A 20,285-nucleotide genomic window follows, 5' to 3' on the forward strand; every position below is an offset into this window, starting at 1 on the left:
CATCTTACAAAGTAATTTTAATAGGTTTACTACAGTGTGTGCAGCTCTGCAGCAGAAAAACTAAAATAAAAATACACCTCTAAAGCTTTCTGTTGCACCGTCTTCGTAAAAAAAACACTGTTAATGTGGTTTCAGCACTTCTGGCAAAACAACAAAAGAACATGTTTTCAACGTGTTATTGTGGGGATGTTTGTGGATGTTGACAGTACAGGAGGTGTGTTTAGATGCATGTAGCCCTGCACAAAACTGTCTACATGTTTTATTTATTTTAGCTGAGTATATAACAGCAGTAGCAGACAAGCCATCGAGTACCAGGAGTTCTTCTGAATCATGCTCATAGCTGAACATGGGATGAGATGATCTGCAGAGTAAGAAAAATGCAAACGGTTTACAAAAATCTCTTTTGGTGTCCTTCTCACATACTCCTGTTTTTGCTTCTAATCCTCCCTACACAACCTACGTATACCACTTACCTTTCTCCACAGTAATGCTGGCAGATGACCCAGATATTTTGCATATGTAGGTGGTATTGTGTGGGAGGCTATGCCTGAAGCCAGTAAGGGTCATTCTGTAGCCGTGAGGATCCAATTCCTCTACTGAGCTTTTGTCTTTGAACTGCACCTCTGCTGAAGAACCCGACACATTGGTGTTAATGAGCACCTCTTTGGATCCATAAGACCAGGAGAACTCATAGCTGTTGATTTGACTGGGCTTGGGATCGATCCGACAGTCTACTCGCAGGTCATCATCATCCTCAATACACACGGAGATTGGTTCACATTTGACTGAAATCAGCAGAACTGGAGCAAACACAAAAGAGATGAGAGCAATATATGATGTGCTTTTTATAAATTGTCTCTATGAAATATTTCTTAAAATTATTCTCACCTGCCAGCAATTCAAACACAAACAGAGACTTGAGCATGATGGAAAAGCACCCATCCAACTCTGTAATAAAAAGAAAGATGGGGAACTAAATCCAATTTGAAAGAGATACACATAAAATGTAAACAGGACAGTGAGACACCAAGTTGAATAAAGTTGGTTAAGCTCTCCAGGCGACTGTAAGGCCATTTTGAGAGCGATCATAATGTTAATGAGAATACAGAGACAGACAAAATATATTCTGGTATAGCACATGCTGTCGCTTGGATAACAGGCCGAGAAAGATTGAGATATTCTGATCTAAATGGCTGTTAATCTGCTCAGCCTGTATCCTGAACACCTGTGGTCAAACCTAATGACAGAACAGATGGTGACGCGGCTCTTTTTTTTCTTTTCTGTTTGCCATGATCTTCCTCTGAGTTTCCCTTAATCTATATTTACTAGTATTACATGGCAGATGTTGTACTTTTTAATCTGAAATTATACTTATGCTTGCCTATATCTGCTCAAAGGTATTTCCTGATATCATATCCTGCTCCATGTTCTAGCATATTCCATGTCATCCCGAAGTGATCTTCGTCCTCAAATCTTTCCTGAGCGGTAGCAGTACACTGATGAAGAGTCTTACCCCCTGTCATGGCTGAATGATGAAGCAGCTCCTTCCTGCGTGCTCTGGTATCTTTTGAGAGTTGCTGGTCGTCGTCACCACAGTGTAGACCACTGCAGAGAACACTTCTGAGACAGGGTGGGGATAATACAATGAGGTGGGGAAAGAGAGAGTGGGAGGGATGAGGGTGGAACAGAGACTGCTGATTCATCTTTCTCCTCTGCAGTGCCTGACGGAAAGCGGCTGGGCAGGCATCGCTTTCGACAGAAGTATATGTTGACCTTGTCCCATTTTGTTTTTAGACCTCAGAATTATCTCATTTACTGATTCCCCCTGTCCTGATTTCCCATCTGCCGTAATCAGGTTTTCATTTGCTCTCACCTATATATTAAAAATACTCCCAAATAGATAAGTGTGATCATTCCAATGCGTTCTACATAAAAAGCATATAACAATAATCTAATAAATGAAACATCGCAAAATTGTTGGAATAAATTGAGAGGGTTAAGGTTATAGTTAGTGACATCATGTTTGCACAGTATGAATGCTTACCAGCACAGTGTGAAAATGTGGCCTCCAAGAAATTTCTAGCACCGTCATACCATATGACGAAATAACCATTATGAAGTTTAATGGTTTGCTGGATCGATAGAACCTAAACTAGAAAATTCCCCCTGGGAAATTTTGAAAGGGCCACGGGGGGCTGCTGCCGGGGGATACCGTCTCTGTCAACATGTGAGTTAGCACACTTAGCCTACATTTAGCACAGTTAACCCACATTTAGCAGCGTTAGCACTCTTAACCCACTTTTAGCACAGTTAGCCTACACTTAGCACATTTAGCCTACATTTAGCATGGTAAGCCTACATTTAGCGCAGTTACCCTACCCAACCCTATTAGCACAGTTAGCACAGTTAACCCACATTTAGAACAGTTAACCCACATTTAGCACGGTTAGCTTACATTTAGAAAAGTTAACCCACATTTAGCACACTTAACCCACATTTAGGATACGGTTAGCACAGTTAACACTCTCACTCCTCACTCTCTCCCCTCCCCCTCCATCTTCTTGTGAGGGTCTCTGGTCTGGAGTGCTGAATATCTGACCTGTGGAGTTCTAAGATATATCTGCTGCCATGGCCTCATCAACCAGCCCAGTCGTCATGGTCTGGAGTGCTGTGTATCAGACCTGTGGAGCTCCATAAACTACATCTGCCCCAGTCTTCATGGCCTCCTAATCCTATCCACTACACCAAACATTAGTGGGGCAGAGGAGCTCATTCTCCAGCGGACTGATTCGTTACCACAGTGAATGCTACAGAAATTCTTATATTCCTTCTTTTATAGTCTAACCTAGGGATGCTGTGTAGGCAGCTGCACCGCAGCAGAGAAAGAACAGCTGCAGTGGGTCACCAAGATGGCCAGGATTGTAGTCTCCCTAATCCCACGTCTGGACAAGATCTATTCGAGTTGTCTCCTCTGATGAGCTCCTTAACCCCCTGTTGATCCAGTAGTGACAGGCAGCAGAACCAAGGGATAAAGACAGGGGTTCCAACAAGATAGTAGACTAAGCAGTTGCATCTGCTCAAGCTCTCCCTTGAAGTCCTGACAGTCAGCGTGTAATATACAGTCTAATTCAATTCAATTCAATTGTATTTATATTGCGCAAATAACAATACAAATTGTCTCAAGATGTTTTACAAAAAACGGCCTGCAACCTCCAGAGCAAGCCTGAAAGCGACAGTGGCAAGGAAAAACTCCCTTTATCAGGAAGAAACCCTGAGCAGAACATATGGAGTGACCCATTCGCCGAAGGCCAGCCAGGTAGAAACAGAGAATATAGAGAGAAAAGAAGAACAGGAAAAAAACATAAACAAACTTCTGTCATAGATACGTATATCAAGCTAAAGGAAACACATATAATCTAATAATATAACACATAGCTGATGATCTTATGTAACAGTTTGTGGGTATAACAGGAATCATGGGCAGGTTGGTGAATTGTTCATCCAGGTAGGAGTGGACAACTGCAAGCCATGAAGACTGGGGCAGATGTAGTTTATGGAGCTCCACAGCACTCCAGACCATGAAAACTGGGCTGGATGATGAGGCCACGGCAGCAGATGTAGCTTAGAACTCCATAGGTCAGATATTCAGCACTCCAGACATAAATCAGAGTGGAAGATTGCTACCACTCCTCCTCCTCGGTGTGTGCTTCAAGGAATGTAATAGTGACTGGGTAGCATGGACTCATTTAATCCGACATATTCATCACCCTGCAGCCACGTTTCAGTCAAACTAAATAGATCAATCTGATGGTCAGTTATCAGATCAGTCACTAAAAGAGATTAGATGAGAGAGATCTTACATTTAAGACCACATTTAATTTTGTTATCGTTCTGTTGTACTAGTGAATTTGTATAAGATTCCTATGAATAACTCCTCTATTGTTATTTTTCGATTTAAAAAATCTGGGCGCAGACAGCACATCTATCGGGTTTGGGGAATTATGGGTGTGAGACAGTGCTAGAGAAGCGGCAGAGAAGCATATAAGACTGCAGCTCTGCCACCTGGGCTGAACTCTGGGTTGTCATGGTTTTGGGGGATTAATAAAATCAGCCAAATCCCTAGAGATAAGAGAAGCACCCGCCAAGGTGTGGTGAACTCCATCTCGTCTAATCAGGCCAGGCTTTCCCCAGAAAGAGTTCCAATTATCAAGATTCAAGATCACTTTATTGATCCCCGCAGGGAAATTGTTTTGTCCAAGTCTCAAGCAAACATAGAACATAAATGTGTCTCTCCAGGGTCTTCATAAGATGGGAGGTGAGGGTCACCGGCCTGTAGTCATTCATCTCAGCCGGCCGCCTAACTTTAGGGGCCGGCACGAGACATGATGTCTTCTACAGAACCGGTATCCTCCCTCGTCACGTGAGTAAGTGTATTGCGTAACTTCCCGATTCTGCACTGATGCTGTGTGAGCTTACACTGTTTAAGCTCCATTAAAATCACGTAAACGTTTTCTGTATAAGTGGTGAAATTCGTGTTTTGAGTTTACCCGACCACCTGTCTTCTGTAGCACCTTGTTAATCTCACATTTCTTCTCAGTTTAATCAGCTTTGGTGTATTTAGCGGTTAACTATGGCCACTTTCTCTCCCTCTGCTTCTCCTTCTCTCTCCTGCTCATCGTGCCACATGTTTAGCTACTCCTCTGCCTCCTTTAGTGGTAATGGTACCTGTAACAAATATAGTTTATTATTTATTTATGTATTAATCCTAGACCTAAGCAAAGCTTCAATTCGTTTGAAAGCCTTACTCTTAGTCTTACTCATTCAGACTGGCAAACACAAAAAACTATTCTCTTTGTTGTGGTGTATCGCCCACCTGCTTTTAGCTGAATTCTCTGAGTTTCTGTGTGATTTAGTGCTTAGAACAGATAAAGTCATTATAGTAGGTGACTTTAACATCCATGTTGATGTTGGCAGTGACAGTCTTTGCTCTTCATTTGTGTCATTACTAGACTCAGTTGGCTTTTCTCAGAATGTAAATGGTTCAACACACTGTTTCAATCACACCTTAGATCTTATACTAACTTATGGCATAGAAACTGAAGGTCTAACCATATATTCTCACAACCCTCTATTGTCCGATCATTCTCTTGTAACATTTGAATTTACTATAAGTAATTACACAGATATTGGAAAGACGTTATGGTAGACACTTATCCGATGATGCTATAACTAGATATAAGGAATTAATTCCTTCAGTATTTACCTCAGTGCCTTATGTCAGTGATGTGGATGTCAGCAACCACAATCTAACTCAATCACAAATAGATCATTTTGTTGACAGCATGATAGCAGTTCCCTAGTTGCTCCTCTGAAAAAGAAGGTGATAAATCGGAGGAGGGTATCTCCATGGTATAATTCACAGTTGCATAGTTCAAAGCAGGCAGTTCGAAAGCTGGAAAGAATTTGGCATTCCACTAATTCTGAAGAGGCTCATATAGCCTGGAAAGATAGTTTAACAACTTATAAAAAAAAACTCTCTGTGAGATTAGAATAGCATATTATTCTTCATTAATAGAAGAAAACAAGAACAACCCCAGATTTCTTTTCAGCACTGTAGCCAGGCTGACAAAGAGTCACAGCTCTGTTGAGCCATCTATTCCTTCAGCCCTCAGCAGTAATGACTCCATGAGCTTCTTCTCTGATAAAATTGTTAGCATTAGAGATAAAATTCATAGCACCCTTCCATCTGTCAAATATGTAAGTACAGTGGCATTAGAAACCTCTGTAGGACCTAGTCAATATTTGATACTTTCTCTCTAATTGATCTTCCTGAGCTCACTTCAGTTATTACAGCATCTAAACCATCAACTTCCCTTCTAGATCCCATCCCGACTAAGTTGCTCAAGGAGGTTTTTCCATTAACTAATACCTCCATATTAAATCAGATAAACTTATCTTTATTAACAGGATATGTGCTCGAGTCTTTTAAGACTGCTGCAATTAAACCATTACTTAAAAAACCCACTCTTGACCCAGATGTTTTAGCCAACTATAGGCCAATTTCCAACCTTCCTTTTATCTCTAAAGTTTTAGAAAGGGTTGTTGCCAATCACTTGGTTGTCATTTAAAGAAGAATGGTTTGAAGAGTTTCAGTCAGGTTTTAGAGCTCATCATAGTACAGAAACGGCTCTGGTTAAAGTTACCAATGATCTCCTCATGGCTTCAGACGATGGACTTGTCTCCGTACTTGTCCTGTTAGATCTCAGTGCTGCATTTGACACTACTGATCAGAGTATTCTACTACAGAGACTCGAAAGTGTGAACAACATTACAGGAATTGCATTACAGGAACTAGTTTGTATATTATCTGTCAGACAGATTCCAGTTTGTCCGTGTAAACAACACTTACTTTGGTATATATACCAAAGTAAGCTATGGAGTTCCTCAGGGTGCTGTGCTAGGACCAATATTATTCACATTATGCATGCTTCCCTTAGGCAATATTATTAGAAAGCATGGCATAAACTTTCATTGCTACGCAGGTGATACTCAGCTATATTTATCCATGAAACCAGATGAAACTAATCCTCTGGTTAAACTCCAAGCATGCCTTAAAGACATAAAGGCTTGGATAACATGTCATTTTCTACTTTTACCTTGGCCTCCAGTACTACTTTGAAAAACCTTGGTGTTATGTTTGACCAGGATATGTCCTTTAATTCTCACATAAAGCATGTGACCAAGACTGCTTTCTTTCACCTTTGTAATATCATCAAAATTAGGAAAATCCTCCCTCAGGGTGATGCGGGAAAAAAAGGAGGCGGGTAAGAAATCGCGTCACTGCCCGTAATTCGCTATGATTGGTCGGTGAGGTTGACGACGTAATACGTATGGTGCGTCGGTGCATCAGCATAGAACTGCAATTTATAGACATAGAATGTGCCATAGACGATCCCACGATCTCTGCAGTTTGACAGATCGTCTTCACGTTGTAATCGTTCACGATTTAACATCGTCATATCACCCACCCCTATATGAATGTTAATTATGTTAATATTCACGCTTGTAAATACAACCTAGAAAATCTCAACTGATTATCACACGTCTAGACAAATATCAAAAAAAATAATTCTAACACTACCTAGATCAGGGGTCGGCAACCTTCAACACTCAAAGAGCCATTTGGATCCGTTTCCAACAGAAAAGAAAACACTGGGAGCCACAAAACCACTTTGACATCTAAAATGAAGATAACACTGCATATATCGTTTTTACATCTATGCTAGGCCTATAGTGTGTCGTATTTATGAAATGAAATAACTGCTACAGAGAAAACGAAATTGCATTTATGTAACATAACAGGGATTTATCCGTGGTTGGCTTACCTGGGGTCGAAAAGTTCAATAAATAGCGGGTTGGGCCTGCCGGGAGGTGTCGCACGTCGGCAGTTGTGACGTATATTTTGAGCGACAAAAAAAAAAATTAAATACATTTTATTTTAATGTTAAAAGATCACCATCAATTCAAATTTAGAATTATATATAAAAAAACTAACGCACTAAAATAAAAATACATTTGAATTAAATACTCGATAGCAACTAGTAAATGTGCTGCAATGCACTGTGGGAGTTCAGTGTTTTTTGGTTGTTTGATGTTACAACCGTGAGTGTGGTGTGGCATTCAGTGTCATTCAGTTGTTGTGTGGCTCTCGCTCGTTCACTAATGTGTGACTAGTTGCCGCTATTCTGAGGCAGTTAGCGTAAAAAAGTGAACGGCTTTGATCAGTGTCCTTGCTCGCCACAGAGAGCCGCAGAGGAACCAAAGAGCCGCGGGTTGCCAACCCCTGACCTAGATGAACAATTCACCATGATTCCGGTTATACTCAAACTGTACCATAAGATCATCAGCTATAGTAAAATGGTCTTGCTCATATATGGCGCTTTTTTACCTACTTACCGCTTTTACAGTCAGACTCACTCACTCACACACTCACACTCTCACACACACACACACACACACACACACACACACACACACACACACAAGTTGCACTGGGAGCAAATGGGGTTTCAGTGTCTTGCTCAAGGACTCTGGGGATTGAACAACTAACCTTTCGGTTCATGGACAACGTGCTCTACCTACTGAGCCACAGCCATGCTATATTACTAGATCCTGCATGTTTCCTTCAGCTTGATATATGTATCTATGACAAAAGTTTGTTTATCTTGTTTCTCCTGCCCTTATTTTCTCTCAATCTTCCCTGTTTCTACAGCTGCCCTTCTGGAGATGGGTCCCTCCATATGAGCTGGGTTCTGCTCAAGGTTTCTTCCTGTTAAAAGGGAGTATTTCCTTGCCACCGTCGCCCTCAGGCTTGCAGGCTGGTTTTTGTGTCTTGAGACAACTTGTATTGTTATTGGCACTATATAAATAAAATTGAATTGAATTGAGTTGAACCCTTTGGGGGAAGCGCTGATGCTAGATGCCCCACTATGTTCAATAGCAATGAAGCCACACTAATGATTGTGTACATTAGTGTTTATTTAGTACACTTAAGCTCAGGAATATTACATTAATACCTGAATGTCAAACCCTATTCTTACCAATTCCAAATACCACAGAAGAACACAAACAATCTTGACACAAAATCTTACAAAATTTTTTTTTTTTTTAATAAAACATAGTAATACGTTTGTCTCCACATTGAACATTTTCTTACAAAAGCCTTAAGTGTCTATCACTTCACCGCTATGTACAACTAAATCTTATCTCTGTTCTACAGTACTAAACTAGTCTGGAAAGTTCTTTCATTCATTCAGTTAATATTTAAATTATAAATAGATGTCTAACCTTCAGTTGGCTTAACAGCTTAGAAATTCTTGGTGAGCAGTCATGCTCTTTAGCTCTGCTCCTGATTCATTGACTACATGTCCTCCACACTCCATTTATAAGCTGCCTCCTGGCTGGCTTTCTTATCTGCAATGCGACTGTAGCGTTTCTGTTCAAAACCATTTGACCTGTGGTATAGACAAAGAAAATGTTATTCATTTTACAATTAACCCATCTTTAATTTGATGCAGCGCAGAAAAAACAAAGCATTTAATAAAATGCCAAATGATTATATAATTAAATTATAAACTGGAGTACCTGTCAACTCCATCCCAGCGAAAACCTGGTTGAATATTGAAGCGGTTTGGGGGTGGTGCAGGGCCTTTATATCGAGGTTTTTCTACAGATAAAGACAAACACAGATGCTGTATGCACAAAACAACCATTTTATTTAACTCAAGTCATGGACAAAGTATGAATCTTACAATATTGCCATTCTGGCTTTACCCTCTCAATCAAGAGGTTGCCAATTTCCAAAGGCTGAATAAAAATGTAATGTTTAAAACCTTGTGTTTTTGTATTGCGGCCCTTTTTCTGCCTGAGCATTGCAGCCATAGGATCCCCTTCTCTTTCCTGCTCTCTCAACATGCGGTCAAGATCCTCGTCATCACGATGGCGTGCCAGTGGCTTGTGGGCTTCACGCACTGCATCTTCAATTCTCTGCTGTTGCATCTGGTTTTGAGCCAACCTAAACACACATTTTAGCTTTAATGGTGGAGGCACATAAATCATGTAGATATCTATATTGTGTAAAATGATGATGCAGATTTACCCTTTCCCCCACTGTGCATATTTTTCATCCTTTGCTGCTTTTTTTCCAGCTTTCTTCTTCTGTTCCTCTCTCTCGAAATCCAAGTCCCTCCTTTTACCACTTTTGTCTCGGAATATCGTCTGCGCATTGCGGGATTCATCTAGTCATGCAGATAAATGATCAAACATGTAATCTAAGTAAAAACATAATTTTTCAACTATACAAGAACTAATATAGACATGGCAAAATAAATCTGCTATGTAAATCATGCATTAGTCATGTAGATTATGTGAAATGCAATGTCCTGGAAAGCTTCACCAACCTTCTAGAGGTTGATTGTTTCTTTCTCTGCATCGGTTTTCCTCCTGCTCTTTCCTTAAAACTTCTACAGAAACCAGACCTGCTTTTCCACCTGAAAGCATCCTTTGCCCCTGGTGATTAAAAGAAATATATAGTAATTTCAGGAAAATGACACTTTATCTTTCAACAAACATAGTTTCCCTACCTGAGATTGGCCAGGTCTACGTGGTGGTGACAGGTCTCCATCTGAGTCTTTTATACTCTGTGGCCACCTCCTTGGTGGAGACTGGTCGGACCCGGAGAGTCGTCTTGTTTTCGAGTGCCTCTTTGGAGGAGACAGATCAGTGTTGGAAGCTTTTCCCTTCAGTGGCTTTTTCCGTGGGGGCGACTGATCGGAGTCAGAGTCACACCAATTTTGGGCCCTACTGAGTGGTGAATCTGATGAAAACATAGTAAAACGGAGTAGCAGTGATGCATGTAAAACTACACTCTTGAAACAAATATTGTCACAAGGCTTGTAGGATGTGCGATCATTGTTGTAGCATGTAGTTTCTGTATAGGAAATCATAACACATTAAATTATTATTCAAGCACAATCCTCCCATGATGACATTTAAAAAATAAGGCAAAACTTAGATGTTTAAACTGGCTATTTCATGTGATGCATGTTGGGAGGGCTACTGGTAGATGTGGTCTTTTTAGTTTTGTTCACACTGCTTTGTCACATTCACTGTCATTTATTATGTTTGTCACTCACTTATACTTTGCATGTTCCCCGACTTCCTTGAATGTTGTCTCAGAGGTGACAAATCTGGAGAGTCATGGCGGCTCCTCCTGGGAGGAGATATGTCTGGAGAATCAAGCCTCCTCCTCTTTGATGACAGATCTGGTGAGTTATGACAGCTTTTGCTTGATGCCATAAGATCTGTGTGTTCAGGCCCACTTACGCCCTTCTTCTCTGTGTTTTCATCTTCATCAGCTATTTGAAGAGGAAACATAGTAGTAGTCATTGCAAATAATGTTTTAAAAAGGCATAGATGCTCTCTGCTTCTTATGCTCATATGCTTTTTTTTTTTTTTTTTACAATTACCTCCAATTATTTTCCATCTGTTGCTGGTTCTGAAGGCTTCCAATCGTTTAACCTGCTCTGGGCGATCATCAATCACCTCTGCAATCTGAGCAGACAGCAAAAAAGTGTTAAACCAAGGTCAAGTAATATAACAAAATTAATTTGGCGTTCATCAAGGATTATGCCACACTGACTTTAACCTATTTTCCACTCCTTTGTCTAAATGCACTTGCCTTTTGCGAAAGCTATTCATTTATAAAATGATCATAGTTTTCCTTTCGTAAATCAACAGAAACTGCTAATTTTTAAAGGGTGCATGGTGAAGGATTGGAACTCTTGACTTGGAAGTGAACAAAATGAACCATGTTAGCTAGTGTTAGCTAAGGGCTTACCACTGGAGCTTCTTCTTCATCCTCTTCAATTTCTGTCTGCTCGTTGATCATCTGTTTCCAGTCTATGTCATCGTCAACTATTTTAAGTCTTACACAAGAGAAACAAAGGTTAAGTAAGAAGCTTTTCACTTGCGCGGAGATTACAAGAGTGCGCGTGGCTAAACGGCAACAAAGCTTAATTAACCTAATGGCTAACACAAATAAATATTCTTGTCTACTCACCCCTTCTCGGGGACCGTACGTCGTTTCTTTCTTATTTTTCCTATGGATTTTTGGGGATCTTCTTCGGCTGAGAGATAACGTTTTAAGTACTCAGCTTTAGACAGCTCTGATCTCTTGCTGGTACCACTGGAAGCAGCCATCTTTATATTTTCGGGAACTACGGAAGTCGCTGAGGGCCAAATCTAGTATCAACGCTTACACACACACACACACACACACACACGCACGCACACACACACGCACGCCCACCCACACACAAACACACACACACACACACACAGTGGCGTCATTTCAATTTTGGACAAGGTAAGGCAAGCAAGACCGTAACTACCATTGAGGACACCGTCCTCGGTATTTTTTTTTTTGTTTAATTTGTGGTATACAAATTTAATATAGTATTATAATATAGTATATACATTTAAAATAAATTACACGTGAAAATGACTGGAGGACGATGATCTTGGTCTCCCACTCCCATTCATTGCAGATTTAGTTGGATGTCCCCCCTGATATCCCATCAAATAAATCACATAGACTACTGCATTGCAAGTTTCTGTCTCCTCAATGATAATGGTGTTTCTCCTATCTCCACATGTAAAACGAATTGGGGTAGTATGGAAGGCCCCACAGCATGCTTATGTATTTCCATCTTAACAATCTTAACAATGTTTTAGCTGCAGGTCCAAAACATAAGCAACCATAGTCAATTCGTGACCTTATCATTGCTCTATGAATCATAATTTGAGTATCTCTGTCTGCACCCCAAGAGCAGCTTGACATAAAGTGCATGAAATCGACCATTTTTTTCACATTTGCTTACAACATCCTCTCTATATGATTTTTCCATGTACGTTTTTCATCAAAATATACTCCTAGACACTTGAAATGTTTTACCTTTTCAAAGGTTGTCCATGCATTTTAAATCCACCACTTTCTTGTTACCAAATATCATATATTTATTTTTTTTTCCACAGATATTTCAAATACCCGTTTCTCACCCCAAGCAGCTATTTTGTTCAGAGCCCCCTGGATCTGCCGAGTTATTATTTTTACATTCCTTCCCCTTTTCCAGACAGCGCTGTCATCCGCAAACAAAGAAAACTCAAGGCCAGCCTCAGTATCTTGAAATATATAATTTATCATAATATTAAATAAGAGAGGACTTTCTTCGGGGGGATAAGCATATGCTGAGTTTGCAGATCTCCAAAGCAGTGGAACCTTTTAAATGAGACGGACCACAACTCGTTTCACTCCGGAATATTTTTGTAGAGGTACGTGCGACTGCTGTATCACTTGGAGGACTAAGCGTATTTCAAAGTAGCTGATTTTTTATAGCCAGTTATTTATTAATGCAGAGAAACTGCAGCATTGAAAAATACTACCAATAACCCATTCGACTCTTGGGACTTGGGACTCCTGGAACTAAAATGGTTGACTGGAGTCCGATAGCGAAGGTATATGACCCGCTTAAAGCAGGCAGCATCGATGGCACGGACGTGGAGCCCCATGACCGGGCAGTATGGAGAGCTATGTGTGTCCGCTACAAACCCAACAAAGGCGTTGTTGGAGACCCATTGCTAACACTGTTCGTGGCCCGTTTGAACCCCCAGACAACTGAAAATAAACTCTGCCAGATATTCTCTCAGTATGGAGACATCCAGCGGCTCCGGCTAGTCCGGGACATCATCACGGGGTTCTCCAAAGGATACGCCTTCATTGAATACAAAGAGGAGCGGTCCATTGTTCGTGCTCGTCAGGACGCCAACAAGCTGGTGGTGGACCAACACGAAGTGTTTGTGGACTTTGAACAAGAGAGAACTCTTATTGGATGGGTTCCACGGCGGCTCGGTGGTGGGCAGGGAGGGAAAAAGGAGTCCGGACAGCTGAGGTTCGGAGGCAGGGACCGGCCTTTCCGTAAACCCATTAACATCGGAATCGGCCCGGTGAAGGAACGTGGAGGGAGGGAGTGGGACTTCGACAAGTCAGGGCTGAGAAACAGGAAGGATCGTGACCGACACAGAGAGACCGAGTGGGGCAGCAGAGAGAGGAGGAATTATCGAGGAAGAGACATGGATGACCACAGACAGGGAAACAAGAGCAGGCATCGGGACAGGAGATGAGACGCCGAACGAGTCAATGTTTGTGACAAATGTTTGAATGAAAGTTCAGATACGTTCATAAAATGGAATCCTTTAAGCAAAGTGGACAAACAATGGAACTGTCAAGGTTCCTGGTGTGTACGGAAGAGTGTGGACTGTGGACATAACGACCATTTAATTCACTGAACATTTTAATAATGTTCGATTTTGGATTATTGGTTTATGTATTTGAGATTGTGGTAATTGACGCCAGCCTTCATCTGTCTTTTCCGTTCATACTAAGCATCTCATTTTCTCTCAGGGAAATGTCACGTAGTAACCGAGCAGTTAGTATTGTGACTATTGTAATTTACCACATAAAAATTCTGCTTTACATTACAATATCAGACTCGTTTCTTAATCTCCTGATGTTTCCAAGTGAGGCTACAGCTAAATGGACAAAGCTTATTTTCAAGTCTCCTATAAAGCAGATCAGGTTGATTTGGTTTCCCTTTTATAATGAATGTTTTGAGACTTCTGACAGTGAAGCTAAAGACCCAGAGAGTTGTGAATTCAGAGTTTATTGCAACATACTTAGACATCAGCTGATAACACCACATCACCTTTCCATTGGTGACACTTCTAACATCTTACTATTTAAGAAATCAGTGTCTGAAAAAAAGAAAACTGTAATATATTATTAATTGCAGAGACAAAATGAAAACAATTGAGAAACTAAAGAATAACAAAGACTTTAAGCCACATATAGTCCCTATCAGCATATATTGAAATAGTGATAATACTTGAACAATGGGACACCCTCCTTACCAGCCCAATATCACCCATATGTGCACTGTGTGCACCTTCTGTGTGATTGCTGAATGTCTCTGCTGCAAGAATTTAATCACTGTGGGATGAATAAAGGCTTATCTTAACACTTGAAGTTTGAATTTTTTTTTTCAAACTTCCATGAAGTTCATTTCAAGACATTTTCATCCCTAAATCTACCATACTTCATACGTGGTCAAAAGTCACTCCTGAAAGCTCGTACAGCATTGGATCTATACAGAAACATATCAATGAACCAAAAAATTATATAAACCTACAAAAACTAAACAGTGTGTGGCTGAAATGTTAAGAAGATATTCATGATCTGTATTTCCTTTGAGTTTTTTATTTGATGTACAATCATGCTGCAATTTTATTTAAATGTAAAGGAACAAGTGTAGCTTCAAGCAAAATGTAAATATATAACTATAACAAGGCCATAACTACCCTTGAGGACACCGAGGTCGTGTCCTCGGTATTTTTTTCTTTTTCTTCTTTTTTTTTTTTTGCTTAAATTGTGGTATATGAACTTAAAATAAATTACACGTGAAAATGACTGTAGGACGATGATCTTGGTCTCCCACAAAACCGTAAGGTGATTTTATATTTGAAGAGCCAAGAGTTGGGCATACGTGCTACGCGTCATCAACAACACGCACTGTCGCTATGGTAAGTACCACACTAAAGTTGGACGCTGATGTTGTTACCAGTACCGTTAGTGAGTCGGTCAGTCACACCAGTCACTGGAAGAGGAGCACATGAAGCTAAACATGTAGGTGGTAAATGACTGTGAGAAACATTTTCATTTTCATGTGGAAATATTTTTATTGCAGCCCAGCGTACTATTCTAGGAAACATCGAATCAAAGTGTAATTTTGATTAACTCCGTCAGTAGCGGTCATTAATTTCCATCAGTTCAACATTCATTTTGCGATTGATATGTCAGCAACGTCTTCGATTGAAAATGAAACGTTCATTCAGTGTTGATTTCTCAATGTCGGATGCTGAACCTGTTATGTATTTCTGCGCCGGATACACAACTAGCACAACGCAGCAACACGGCACAGAGCAGATCGAATTTTCAAAAATAATAATAATAAATCATTTTCGGTGGTAACTTGCCCTTACTTAATGAGTCACCATAGTGGTCCTACAAAAATAAATAATGTTTTTGCTCCTTAAGACTAAGAAAAAAAAAGCCAGATTTAAATAATGTAATTAAAAATACGAACCGTACCCACCTAGAAGTTCTGATTCATGACCTCAGTATTTCTTGGGCCCTGCATACGGCCCTGCGCAGGGCTAACACAGAGACAAACAAGCATTCGTACTCACAGAAGTAACACTCTTCCTGATTCTTCCCAAGGTTATATACAGCCTTATTAAACCCTTTAAAACCCAACAGTGTCCATTATCTGAAATGAATGGACTTTGCGAAAGCTCCGCGTCGTCCATTCATTTCTGATAATGGACACCTTGTCGGGCATTATCCCGCTTAGACCATGGCCACTTACGAAATAAATAAATAATACAAGAATTAGAATATAAGAAGCTAAGATGTGGGTGACTTACGGGATGGTTATTTGTAGTGATGTAACGTTCCGTGTCGAGGCTTTGAAGCGTGTGCCGAGTAGGGGAGGGGGCGTTTCAGCGATGGGCGTATCGAGGCTTGCTTCATTTAGGGGAGGAGCTGAAAATGATGAAGTCCGAAGCCTCGCTGCCCGGCTGATACCACGTGACTAATTCAGGAAGTGGTTCGCCTAAGACCTGCCACAACGATTAGGTGTTGTTTTAAAATAAAAACCAACGTGTCCCCTAAACCATAATCACTGGCCATAACTCAACGTTACAAAAGCACAATCATTGTCCATATCCCAACCCCAACCACCCTCACCTCACTGTAAATGATCGTTTCCATTTTCATCATTTTCCATACTGCCAGTATATATATACACAGTATACTGCCATCACTACAATATACATGTTTTGCATACTTCTTTATTTTGCCGACAGTTTTATTCACATGCTTTCTGCAAAATGCCACACACTTCAAACTCATGCAAACTGATATTTTTGTGTCCATTAGATAGTAGATGTCCTACTAGAGCAAATGAAGCTTCAAGAAGCTTCAAGTTTTGGAGTGAACCAACTGGATGAAAGGCTTCAATGCTTCATGAAGCTTCATCTACCCATCACTAGTTTTTTTGTGTCCAGTTTCTCCTGAGTGAGAGGAGCAGACACGCTGCACGAAAATGAATTATCTCGTTATCACAAAAATGAAAATATGTTGTTATCACGAGAAAACGGGTGAATTATCTCGTTATCTCGAGAAACGGAGGAATTAACTCGTTATCAAGGGAAACGGATGGAATAAAACGTATGTATGTATTACCCTTTAGGGTTTCCATAAATACCCATATGCTTCTTCTCCTTCTTTTCCGGCAGGCTAGATGCCTTGCGGCATGTTGCTGCCTCTCACTGGTTAGTCGTGATAGTGCATCAAAAGGAGATATTTCCTGTAAAAACCCAGGACTGCGTTGATAAATTGGGACTGGTTTTCCGACGACTTTAAAAGGTGCTTCGGAGATAAATTGTTTATTCCAGAGTCCAATACCACAGCGAACAACTGCCCTCTTTGCTCCTTATATAAGACACACTCCATTAAGACATGTTACACTGTCCTGCAGATCCCGCAGAGCCCGCAGAGCCCATCCTCATGTTTTCCCATCTTTGACCGATCTCACGGCAAATCACAATGTCCTAAACCCGAGTCCTGTCATAATTAGCCTATGGTTTGTCTCCCTCCTTTTCCAAGATAGCACTTTTTAGACTTTATGCTGTGGCAAAAAGTGGCGTGCTTTCTCCTCACTCTCCCAATGCTTCTGCCACAGAGCTGTACACTTGTCATTAATGCCAGATCGCCACTCACTCACTCCCATATGCACCAGCAAGTCAGTCTTTCTTCTTAGAGCCAGTTTGGCTGCCTTACCTGCCGTCTCATTTTCATCCACATCCACATGGGCAGGCATCCACAAAAACCCGACTAACACTCCTGCTTTTTCAATTCTGTAAAACAGTATTAATAATTCAATAGCAAGTTCTGGACAAGCTCTCAAATTCCTCTTTTTCAGTGTTTCTAATAATGATGCTGAATCAGAATAGATAACCACCCCCTCTGGCTTTAACTCTTACACCCATGTTAGTGCAGTCAGTTCTGTTGTATAGACTGATACCCCCTCAAACATTTGGATGAACTTCACAAAGTCATATTCTGGAATATAAAAACTAAAACCAGATCTGCCACTCTTAGGATCTTTAGCCCTGACTATATAAATCTGGAGAAAGCCTCCCCAGTAATTCTCCAATTCCACTCTATGTTTCTCCAAACTTGTATATGCAGTGCTCTCATCAAATTTAATATTATTCAAAATGCTGAAATCCACTTCTGGAGTGGGCAGAAGCCATGGTGGTATAACTGGCCAAGAGCATACGAGGGGCCACTCCTTCCCCCAATCCCAGCTTCTCCAATTCCCTGCTCATATTAAACACAAAGCTTTCCTTTTTAACTTTCTCTACTCCTCACTCCCAGGCGTCATTCATTGCAGATTTAGTTGGATGTCCCCCTGATATCCCATCAAATAAATCACATAGACTACTGCATTGCAAGTTTCTGTCTCCTCAATGATAATGGTGTTTCTCCTATCTCCACATGTAAAACTGGAATTGGGGTAGTATGGAAGGCCCCACAGCATGCTTATGTATTTCCATCTTAACAATCTTAACAATGTTTTAGCTGCAGGTCCAAAACATAAGCAACCATAGTCAATTCGTGACCTTATCATTGCTCTATGAATCATAATTTGAGTATCTCTGTCTGCACCCCAAGAGCAGCTTGACATAAAGTGCATGAAATCGACCATTTTTTTCACATTTGCTTACAACATCCTCTCTATATGATTTTTCCATGTACGTTTTTCATCAAAATATACTCCTAGACACTTGAAATGTTTTACCTTTTCAAAGGTTGTCCATGCATTTTAAATCCACCACTTTCTTGTTACCAAATATCATATATTTATTTTTTTTTCCACAGATATTTCAAATACCCGTTTCTCACCCCAAGCAGCTATTTTGTTCAGAGCCCCCTGGATCTGCCGAGTTATTATTTTTACATTCCTTCCCCTTTTCCAGACAGCGCTGTCATCCGCAAACAAAGAAAACTCAAGGCCAGCCTCAGTATCTTGAAATATATAATTTATCATAATATTAAATAAGAGAGGACTTTCTTCGGGGGGGATAAGCATATGCTGAGTTTGCAGATCTCCAAAGCAGTGGAACCTTTTAAATGAGACGGACCACAACTCGTTTCACTCCGGAATATTTTTGTAGAGGTACGTGCGACTGCTGTATCACTTGGAGGACTAAGCGTATTTCAAAGTAGCTGATTTTTTATAGCCAGTTATTTATTAATGCAGAGAAACTGCAGCATTGAAAAATACTACCAATAACCCATTCGACTCTTGGGACTTGGGACTCCTGGAACTAAAATGGTTGACTGGAGTCCGATAGCGAAGGTATATGACCCGCTTAAAGCAGGCAGCATCGATGGCACGGACGTGGAGCCCCATGACCGGGCAGTATGGAGAGCTATGTGTGTCCGCTACAAACCCAACAAAGGCGTTGTTGGAGACCCATTGCTAACACTGTTCGTGGCCCGTTTGAACCCCCAGACAACTGAAAATAAACTCTGCCAGATATTCTCTCAGTATGGAGACATCCAGCGGCTCCGGCTAGTCCGGGACATCATCACGGGGTTCTCCAAAGGATACGCCTTCATTGAATACAAAGAGGAGCGGTCCATTGTTCGTGCTCGTCAGGACGCCAACAAGCTGGTGGTGGACCAACACGAAGTGTTTGTGGACTTTGAACAAGAGAGAACTCTTATTGGATGGGTTCCACGGCGGCTCGGTGGTGGGCAGGGAGGGAAAAAGGAGTCCGGACAGCTGAGGTTCGGAGGCAGGGACCGGCCTTTCCGTAAACCCATTAACATCGGAATCGGCCCGGTGAAGGAACGTGGAGGGAGGGAGTGGGACTTCGACAAGTCAGGGCTGAGAAACAGGAAGGATCGTGACCGACACAGAGAGACCGAGTGGGGCAGCAGAGAGAGGAGGAATTATCGAGGAAGAGACATGGATGACCACAGACAGGGAAACAAGAGCAGGCATCGGGACAGGAGATGAGACGCCGAACGAGTCAATGTTTGTGACAAATGTTTGAATGAAAGTTCAGATACGTTCATAAAATGGAATCCTTTAAGCAAAGTGGACAAACAATGGAACTGTCAAGGTTCCTGGTGTGTACGGAAGAGTGTGGACTGTGGACATAACGACCATTTAATTCACTGAACATTTTAATAATGTTCGATTTTGGATTATTGGTTTATGTATTTGAGATTGTGGTAATTGACGCCAGCCTTCATCTGTCTTTTCCGTTCATACTAAGCATCTCATTTTCTCTCAGGGAAATGTCACGTAGTAACCGAGCAGTTAGTATTGTGACTATTGTAATTTACCACATAAAAATTCTGCTTTACATTACAATATCAGACTCGTTTCTTAATCTCCTGATGTTTCCAAGTGAGGCTACAGCTAAATGGACAAAGCTTATTTTCAAGTCTCCTATAAAGCAGATCAGGTTGATTTGGTTTCCCTTTTATAATGAATGTTTTGAGACTTCTGACAGTGAAGCTAAAGACCCAG

General features: G+C 40.9%; 4 protein-coding genes across 7 annotated transcripts; 2 read left to right on the top strand and 2 right to left on the bottom strand.

The window, feature by feature from the left end:
- LOC125021230 lies at positions 1–7,432 on the bottom strand. Of its 2 annotated transcripts, XM_047607208.1 has the most exons (5): positions 7,386–7,432; positions 1,514–1,620; positions 889–948; positions 474–800; positions 1–361 (listed from the first exon to the last, which is right to left on the bottom strand). In XM_047607208.1, exons 2-5 carry the CDS (start codon positions 1,521–1,523, stop codon positions 264–266), a joined length of 495 nt encoding a protein of 164 aa, XP_047463164.1. In that variant the 5' UTR covers positions 1,524–1,620; positions 7,386–7,432; the 3' UTR covers positions 1–263. The 2 variants fall into 2 exon arrangements, with proteins under 2 accessions (XP_047463164.1, XP_047463163.1); XM_047607207.1 differs by lacking the exon at positions 7,386–7,432 and having other exon boundaries at positions 1,514–2,495.
- Positions 7,433–8,647: 1,215 nt separating this feature from the next.
- On the bottom strand, positions 8,648–16,979 carry bud13 (BUD13 homolog). 3 transcript variants are annotated; one of them, XM_047607884.1, is made up of 13 exons: positions 16,919–16,979; positions 16,099–16,293; positions 15,768–15,828; positions 11,621–11,802; positions 11,399–11,486; positions 11,028–11,112; positions 10,695–10,916; positions 10,143–10,375; positions 9,960–10,068; positions 9,659–9,797; positions 9,393–9,574; positions 9,145–9,226; positions 8,648–9,014 (listed from the first exon to the last, which is right to left on the bottom strand). In XM_047607884.1, exons 4-13 carry the CDS (start codon positions 11,758–11,760, stop codon positions 8,921–8,923), a joined length of 1,374 nt encoding a protein of 457 aa, XP_047463840.1. In that variant the 5' UTR covers positions 11,761–11,802; positions 15,768–15,828; positions 16,099–16,293; positions 16,919–16,979; the 3' UTR covers positions 8,648–8,920. The 3 variants fall into 3 exon arrangements, with proteins under 3 accessions (XP_047463840.1, XP_047463841.1, XP_047463839.1); XM_047607885.1 differs by lacking the exon at positions 15,768–15,828; XM_047607883.1 differs by lacking the exons at positions 15,768–15,828; positions 16,099–16,293; positions 16,919–16,979 and having other exon boundaries at positions 11,621–11,908.
- Positions 12,230–14,094, top strand: LOC125021731 (U11/U12 small nuclear ribonucleoprotein 35 kDa protein-like). Its single transcript, XM_047607887.1, has one exon. The coding sequence runs from the start codon at positions 13,048–13,050 to the stop codon at positions 13,738–13,740; it is 693 nt and encodes a 230-aa protein (XP_047463843.1). The 5' UTR covers positions 12,230–13,047; the 3' UTR covers positions 13,741–14,094.
- On the top strand, positions 14,412–20,120 carry LOC125021730 (U11/U12 small nuclear ribonucleoprotein 35 kDa protein-like). Its single transcript, XM_047607886.1, has 2 exons — positions 14,412–15,195; positions 18,620–20,120. The coding sequence occupies exon 2, from the start codon at positions 19,074–19,076 to the stop codon at positions 19,764–19,766; it is 693 nt and encodes a 230-aa protein (XP_047463842.1). The 5' UTR covers positions 14,412–15,195; positions 18,620–19,073; the 3' UTR covers positions 19,767–20,120.
- The last annotated feature ends 165 nt before the right edge of the window (positions 20,121–20,285 follow it).

Source organism: Mugil cephalus, chromosome 15, assembly GCF_022458985.1.
Source record: "Mugil cephalus isolate CIBA_MC_2020 chromosome 15, CIBA_Mcephalus_1.1, whole genome shotgun sequence".
NCBI classification, from domain to species: domain Eukaryota; kingdom Metazoa; phylum Chordata; class Actinopteri; order Mugiliformes; family Mugilidae; genus Mugil; species Mugil cephalus.

Coding starts and splice junctions, on each gene's coding strand:
- bud13 (XM_047607885.1), bottom strand. CDS start 11,760: ATGGCTGCTTCCAGTGGTACCAGCAAGAGATCAGAGCTGTCTAAAGCT. Junction 10,917..11,027: donor CAGATGGAAAATAATTGGAG/GTAATTGTAAAA, acceptor CTCTTCAAATAG/CTGATGAAGATGAAAACACA. Junction 10,376..10,694: donor GGGGAACATGCAAAGTATAA/GTGAGTGACAAA, acceptor TGTTTTCATCAG/ATTCACCACTCAGTAGGGCC.
- LOC125021730 (XM_047607886.1), top strand. CDS start 19,074: ATGGTTGACTGGAGTCCGATAGCGAAGGTATATGACCCGCTTAAAGCA.
- LOC125021230 (XM_047607207.1), bottom strand. CDS start 1,703: ATGAATCAGCAGTCTCTGTTCCACCCTCATCCCTCCCACTCTCTCTTT. Junction 949..1,513: donor TCATTCAGCCATGACAGGGG/GTAAGACTCTTC, acceptor TTTTTATTACAG/AGTTGGATGGGTGCTTTTCC. Junction 362..473: donor CAGCATTACTGTGGAGAAAG/GTAAGTGGTATA, acceptor CTTACTCTGCAG/ATCATCTCATCCCATGTTCA.
- LOC125021731 (XM_047607887.1), top strand. CDS start 13,048: ATGGTTGACTGGAGTCCGATAGCGAAGGTATATGACCCGCTTAAAGCA.